Source organism: Chrysochloris asiatica, unplaced genomic scaffold (genome assembly GCF_000296735.1).
Source record: "Chrysochloris asiatica unplaced genomic scaffold, ChrAsi1.0 scaffold00097, whole genome shotgun sequence".
Lineage (NCBI taxonomy): Eukaryota > Metazoa > Chordata > Mammalia > Afrosoricida > Chrysochloridae > Chrysochloris > Chrysochloris asiatica.
The window spans coordinates 10,331,831-10,339,453 of NW_006408615.1; the positions used below are offsets into that span (position 1 = coordinate 10,331,831).

The window sequence follows — 7,623 nt, forward strand, 5'->3', positions numbered from 1 at the left end:
GGGGCCAGGCGGCTCTTACTGGTACTTGTAGGGCGGCTGTCTGGATGGGGGTGGTGAGGGCGGTGAGGGCTGGGTTCTGGACGGCGGCCACAACGGGGCTGCCATCAGTTTTCAGGGTGGTCAAAACCAGGGAATCTGTTTTGATGATCTGAGGCTGCACCAGGACCTGGATGGGAAAGAAGACAAGGAGAAAGGAAGGTCACATTATCTTTCTATCTGCGTTTGTTTCTTACTACACAGACGTTTGATGAAAATACAGGACAAGATCATTTTCATGATTGTTATAGTTGTTAGGTGCCATCGAGTAGGTACAACTCACAGCGATGCCTAAGCACAACAGAATGAAACACTGCCTGGTCTTGCACCGAGTATCCAAGTCCTCTTCACTTTCAGCAAACAAGGTTGTATATTTGCATATCAAAGTTTGCTAATGAGTCTTCTTCCAATCCTGATGCCATGTTTTCCTTCATCTGATCCAGCTTCTGGGATTATATACTCTGCATACAGACTGAATACGTGTGGTGAAAGAATACTACCTTAGTGCACGCCTTTCCTAATTTTAAACCATTTGGTGTTCCCTTGTTCTGTTCATACAACTGCCTCTTGGTCCATGTACAAGTTCCTCATGAGGACAATTAGATGTTCCAAAATACTCATTCTCCTCAATGTTGTCCATAGCTTGTCATGATACACATAATCGTAAGCCTTTGCATAGTCAATAAAGCACAAGTAATCACCTTTAGAGACTACATCTGACATCAGCAATGATATCCCTCGTTCCATGTACTCTTCGGAATCTGGCTTGAACCTCTGGCAGTTATCTGTCAATGTACATTTGCAGTCATTTCTGGATTATCTTTAGCAAAATTTTACTTGTATGAGATACTGAAGATATTGTCCAATGACTTCTGCATTCTGTTGGGTCACCTCTCTTTGGAATAGGCACAAATATGGACCTCTTCCAGTCAGTTGACCATGTAGTTGTCTTCCAAATTTCTTGACATAGATGAGTGAGTGCCTCCTATGCTACATCAGTTTGTTGAAAGATTTTAATTCATGTTCCATCAATTCCCGGTGCCTTGTTCTTCACCAATACTTTCAATGCACCTTGGACTTCTTCCTTCAGGATCACTGGTTCTTGATCACATGCTACCTCTGGAAATGGTTGAATATCGACCATTTCTTTTTGGTACAGTGACTCTGAGTATTCCTTTTGACTCTGCGTATTCTTTTGATGCTTTCTGCACCATTCAATAATTTGCTCATCGATGGTGAGAATTTTCATGATAGTGAGGATCAAAACAATAGCTGGCTACTTTGTACAACCTGTATTCTGGGGTGAGGGGCAAAAGAAGGTGCAGTTGAAGAAAGGTCTGGGTTTCAAGGCTGAAAAACTTCATGGAGAGCAGACTCATTGACCAAGCAAGCAGAGGCCAAGAGGGATAAGCTAGGTGGAGGGGAGGGAAAGAGGTCTGATTTTGAACAGACATACTCAGGAAATTCAAGAATCTGGCTAAGAAGCAAAGATGAGACACCTAGGGGTATGTCTGCATTGTTTTTAAAGAGTAATTACTTTGTCTAGTAACCAATAGGAGCTCTGGTAGCATAGTGGTTACGAACCGGGCTGTTAACATCAGGGTCAGCAATTTGAAACTACCAGCTGTTCCGCGGGAGAAGAGGCTTTCTGCTCCTGTAAAGATTTACAGCCTCGGAAACCCTGTACAGGGTCACTATGAATCGGAACCGACTTCACGGCACATAACAACAAGAAGTAACAAATGGGTCTTAAATATAGCCGGAATGCTCCTTAGAATTGAGGATGTTGAGACTCCATCTTAGGTGCTTTGGAAACATTATCAGGAAGGACCAAGTCCCTAGAGAAGGACATCAAGCTTGGTAAAGGAGAGGGTCAGTAAAAAAGAAGACCCCAGTGAGATGAAACGACACAGTAGTTGCACCAATGGGCTCAACTGGGCAAGTGCTTTGTTCTGTGTATGAGCTGGAATTGACTTGACGGCACCTACCCACAACTGTAGCGGGCTGTAGTTCTTACTGTTGATGTCAGGTGCTGTCGAGTTGGTGCTTCACTTCGGGTTTCTAATTATAGGTCTTTGCACATTTTGTTATTCTATTACACTCCTGTCTTCTGGAACAGATTTCATTCTGTTCAGTTGCTTGATGTCATCACGGCTTCCATTCACTTTAGCTACTCTACGTTCAAAAGCAAGTTTCAGGAGCTCTTCTGACACACACATCGATCTTCTTTCCTGTTCTTTTTCATGATCTTTGGCTTCCTTCATATATAATGTCCTTGATGTCATCCCACAAGTCAGAAGGTCTTCATTAGTGTTCAATGTGTCAAATCTATTCTTGAGATGGTCTCTAAATTCAGGTGGGACATGCTCAAAGTTGTCCTTTGGCTCTCATGAACTTGTTTTAATTTTCTTCAGGTTTTACTTCAACTTGTATATGAGCAATTGCTGGTCTGTTTCACAGTCGGCCCCTGGCCTTTTTCGGACTGATGATATCAAGCTTCTCCATGACCTCTTTTCAGAGATGTAGTTAATTTGATTCCTGTGTATTCCATCCAACGAGGTAAACATGTATGCTGTTGTTAGGTTCCGTCGAGTCGGTTCTGACCCATAGCGACCCTGTATAGGGTTTCCGAAGACCAGCTGGTGAGCCTGAACCACTGACCTTGCAGCTCAAATGGCTTTGCAGTCTGGCACATTAACCCACAGCGCCACACCAGGACTCCTATATAGTCACCATTGATGTTGTTGAAAAAGCTATTTGCAATGAATAAATCACTGATCTTGTAAATTCTATCATGTCATCTCCAACACTACATATTCCACCTACAGATCTATTTTCTTTGTTTTGCATTCCAATCACCAGTATTTATCAATGAATGCATCTTGATTTCATGTTTGATTCATTTCAGGACCTGATCTGTATCCTGAGCATTTCTGATCTTAAATTGTAACCTGTTAACTTCCCGATAAACCCCATAATCCTGAGGATTGTCTGAGTTCTGTGTGGCCACTGCCACGAATGATCAGACCTGGGAGAGAAGCAGAATGCCGTGGGAGTGCTGATTGGTGTCAGAATTAATAAAGAGGGTTGGAGGGTGGAGGCCATGTCTGGCCTCCACTTCACAGAAATTGGCCTTGGGCTGATGAGTTTGATGCTCTTTCCCCCTTGTGAAGCCAAGGAGCCACTCTTACGCCATTTTTGTACGTGTACATTCGAATAATAGTTGCATAATCTGGTCTTTCTTATAGGTGTATGGATATTATCTTATCAATGACCGCGTTGCACTTCAGGATCATCTTGAAATATTCTTTTGGACAATGAATGTGATGCCACTCCTCTTTGATTTGTTATTTCCAGCATAGAAAATATGTTTGTCCAATTTAAGATGTTGAGTACCAGTCCATTTCAGCTCATTAATACCCAGAATATTTAGCTATATGCATTCCATTTCATTTTGACAACTTGCAATTTTCATACTTTGAACATTCCACGTTACGATTATCAATGGATGTCTGCAGCAGTTTCTTCTCATTTTTCAGTGTTGCAACATCAGCAAATGAAGTTCCTAAAAGCTTCATTAAAGTTGCAGCTCATCTTCCAGATTATATAAGGCAATGTTTCACTGCCATTCATGAGGTTTTCACTGGCCAGTATTTTCAGAAGCAGGTCACTAGGTCCTCCTTCCTAGTTTGGCCTAGCCTAGAAGTTCTGCGTAAACTTGTCCACCATGGGTGACCCTGATGGTTGTTTGACATACTGGTGCCATAGCTTCCAGCATCACAGCAACACGATATTGACAGATGAGTGACCTCATATAATACACCACTTATTTTAACATCTTTACCTGGTATATGTGTAAGTCAGTTAACAAACTCACTCACGGATTGTGTGTGGTACACGCAGCACTGCAGATGACCACCTCTCCAACCAGGGACCCGTCCAAAGGCCCCACCAGCACCCGTATGAATCCCCACCAAACACCTACCGGGACCTGTTGCACCTGGGGAGCGGCCACCGTCTGCACTGTGGCTGGAGCCAGGGCCTGCAGTGTGCCATTGGCTGTCTGCGTCAGCACCCGCTGGGCCTGGACTGTCTGCACCTGCTGCTGGATGGTGACCGGCTGCACCTGGGAAGATGTCACCAGGCTTTGGACTTGAGGCTGGAGGACTTGAGAGAAGAGGAGAAAAGGTCACGCAGCTCAGAGTACACTGTCCCTGTCACTACAGCAAGATGCTGAGGGTGGAGCCCAGCCCCCACCAGCTGCTGAGTTGATACACATGCCCATTAATAAGCTGGTCTAGTGAACACATACATCCCAGAAGGCTACCTTCACTTCTGAGAGAACGAGCACAAATGATCTCATTATTCGTGTGTGTGCGTGTGCGCATGTGGTGTGTGGCTACTCAGCAGATGACTCCTCCTAGCAAGGGAAGCCTTGGATGTTCCAGGTCAGCACAGCCGGGCACCACTGGTGCCATCCTTTCAGGGGAGGAGGTGGACACTGGAATGGTTGCCTCACCCCTCACCCCCACAAACCCACTGATAGCTCTGTCACACTAAGATTCAGAGCAATTCCAGTTTCAGGCAGGCACCATGCAGACAAGCCACCATCAGCCAGCCCTCACTCCATGAGAGGCCTGCTGCCAGAAGGGAGCACCCAGACTCCAGGTCACACCTGTCTCCAGCGTGGGAGCTCCAGTGTCTGCAGAATGGATGGCTCATAATGTAGAGGTGCTGAGTCTGGGTTGCTGCCTCAGCAGAAAGCTGGGCAAATTTCAAACCTAATTTTATTCAAGCCTCATGCTCCAGTTCCCAGGACAGCCCTTGGTCTACTGTGCTTGTTGACGTCTCTGACCGAGTGCCGTCAAGGCAAGCGCAACAGACATGAAGGCATTTGGCGAGGCAGAACGTGAGATATTCCTGGTGCACGGTTCTCACTGCTAGTCATCACGCTTCCAGACAGGCCCCCAGGGATGCAGTTGGGACTCCCACACAGGGCAGGGATATTCACAGTCTACCCTGCCAGGCTCCATCACATCTGACTGGGGAGTCACCTTGGAAGCTGGTGGCTGCGTTCTGGTAGATCAGAGGCTGCTGGATGATCCTCGTCTGGGGGGCAGTGCTGAACGTTGGACTGACCACTACGGTCTGCTGCTGCAGCTGAGCATGAGGTGGAGGCTGGGGCTGGGGGCGGGGCTGGAGAACAGGTGCAGCCCTTGGCGGGGTGACCGTGGAGGTCTGGGGGACTTTGACCTGCAGGGCCGGAGTCTGGGGGGAGGTGGCTGAGGGAGGGAAGGAAGGCAAGGGGACCTGGCTGAATGAGCGCTGCATCGAAGGGTCTACGGTGGCTCCGCCATTGGTGCCCCCGCCACCAGGGAAGGAGCTGCACAGCTGCTCGGAAAACAAGTCCGGAAACTCTCCCACCTGATTGCTGACAAACTGCAGCATTTCTGTGAACAAATGGAAAAAGGAAGGGGGGGGGTTATTGTCATCCAAAATACGTACTAACTCTGATTTGCCTAAGAAACCATGGCATGAAAATCCCTCAGCTTTCTTAAGACTGTGCCAGAATTGGGTCCGAAACCCTCAGCTCCCTTCTGTGTGGGGCTCACCAGGACCCAGTCAGGAGCCTGGTGGATTATTCTTTCCCCTCCTGGTCTTTCCTGACTGGTTTTATCAGTGGTAACAGGTGCTATTCCTGCACTCGGAAGCTTTGGCTTCATGGAGGGTACTGCTGGCCTGATTTTACAGTTGTCAACACTGAGGTAGAGAATGGCTAATCACTATCCCAGGGCCTTAGACTGTGAGACCACTTACAATCTCAGCACTGCTTCCAGGGCAGACCCCATTTCTCCTAGTCCCAAGGAATCTTCATCTCTCACCACCAGTGGCCATTAAGCCCTATGGGTCCAGTCCGCAGCACTCTTGGTGCCTCACGGACACTCAGGAGTAATGGGGTCACTGGTCCTTGAGTCATAGACTTTTAGGGATGGACAGATGACATATGAAATTCAGTACCGGGAAATGAAACTTGGCCAAGGTCCGGATCAGAGCCAGCTTTCTGCTTCCAGCTTCTTCTGGACTACGCTACTTGGGCAGAAGGGCAGGACAGGGCAACCAGCCTGTCTGCCCCGGGCTCCATGCCCGGATGGCCTGCTCCTCAGTTTGTGCCCTTTCCCTCTGGGCAAGAAGCCTTTGGGGCCAACGAATGTGACTACCTGGAGACCCCATGTTTAGATCAGGCTCTGAATATCCTGAACTCGTGGGGTCAAAGTCTGCAAGAGCCTATCCTCCCAGTGGGTCACCAAAACTCAAGCAAACGCACCACTAACAACAGCTCATCTCTAATGATGCCGTCCTCTTGCTAGCTAGAGGCTGGTCCCCATGAGGAGTCCGTGGTCTCCACTTTGTCCTAGGCGTTTTTAGGTTTACAACTCTCAACCTGCTCATGCTCCTCCCCTTTTCTCTCCAACACACTCCTCCCAAGAAATGAGGGCCGTTCCTGGACTGTGACACTCTCCCCTCCAAACTTCAAGGCCACAGGAGGCTCAGTCTGTACTCCTCCTGGTGTGACGCTATAGGACCAGCACTGGACTGTGAACCGCAAGGTTGGTAGTTCAAACCCACCAGCTGCTCCTAGAAAACCCTATACAGGGTGTCCCTATGATTGAGAATCAACTCCACAGTACTTAACACCAAACCCCCTCAAAAAGGAGACAAGAACGCCAGTTCCATTATCACCCCAAATGTCTAACAATAAGTCAGTCCCTCCCAAGTCTCCAATACTGTGTGTGTATGTGTGTGTTGGGAGGTCATCTAGAGTTTATTTCAGAATTACAACAGAACCAACTGAAATAAAAACATGACAACAGAGTACTACAAAGAATTGTATTCCAACAAATTTCAAAACCTACTAGAAACAGACAAATTTCTAGAAACATGTGACCTACCTAAACTAACACAAATTCACCCCATGAAACAAGCATAACCTTGCTACCAGAGCCAGGCAAAGACACCATTACAAAAGGAAATTATGGACCAGCATCCCTCATGAATAGGGATACAAAAAATCCTCAGCAAAATCTAGCCAATAGAATACAACACCATAGCAAAAACAAACAAACAAACAAAAAAAAAACACATCGTGACCAAGAGGGAGTCATACCAGAGATGCAAGGATGTTCTAAGACTAGAAGAATCAACATAGTTTAAAACTACACGATCATATCAATTGATGCAGAAAAAGTTATTTGATAATATTCAACACCCTTTGCTAATAAAAATTCTCAGCAAAACAGGAATAGAAAGGAAATTCCTCAATATAATTAAGGACATATACAGGAGTCTTGGTGTGGCACTGTGGGTTAATATGCTGGACTGCAAAGTCGTCTGAACAGCAAGATAGGCAGTTCAAGCTTACCAGCCACTCCTTGAAAACTCTATACAGGGTCATTATGGGTCGGAATTGACTTGAAGGCACTTAACAACAACAACACAAAAGCAATGGTCAACTGGTTGGCCAGCAGTGTGGCAAGACCTGGAGACTCTTGGGCCCAGAGTCAGTGACATAGCCACAGAGGACTAGAG

The 7,623-nt window shown here is 46.7% G+C and overlaps 1 protein-coding gene across 1 annotated transcript in view; it reads right to left on the reverse strand.

Moving 5' to 3' along the window:
* The window catches only part of SREBF2 (sterol regulatory element binding transcription factor 2), a 65,943-nt gene that overhangs the window by 24,542 nt on the left and 33,778 nt on the right, over positions 1–7,623 (reverse strand). The window contains exons 2-4 of the mRNA XM_006866863.1: positions 5,091–5,486; positions 4,022–4,203; positions 20–166 (exon numbers count right to left, since the gene is read on the reverse strand). Of these exons, the coding sequence (XP_006866925.1) occupies positions 20–166; positions 4,022–4,203; positions 5,091–5,486 (725 nt within the window). The remainder of the gene's footprint in view (positions 1–19; positions 167–4,021; positions 4,204–5,090; positions 5,487–7,623) is intronic.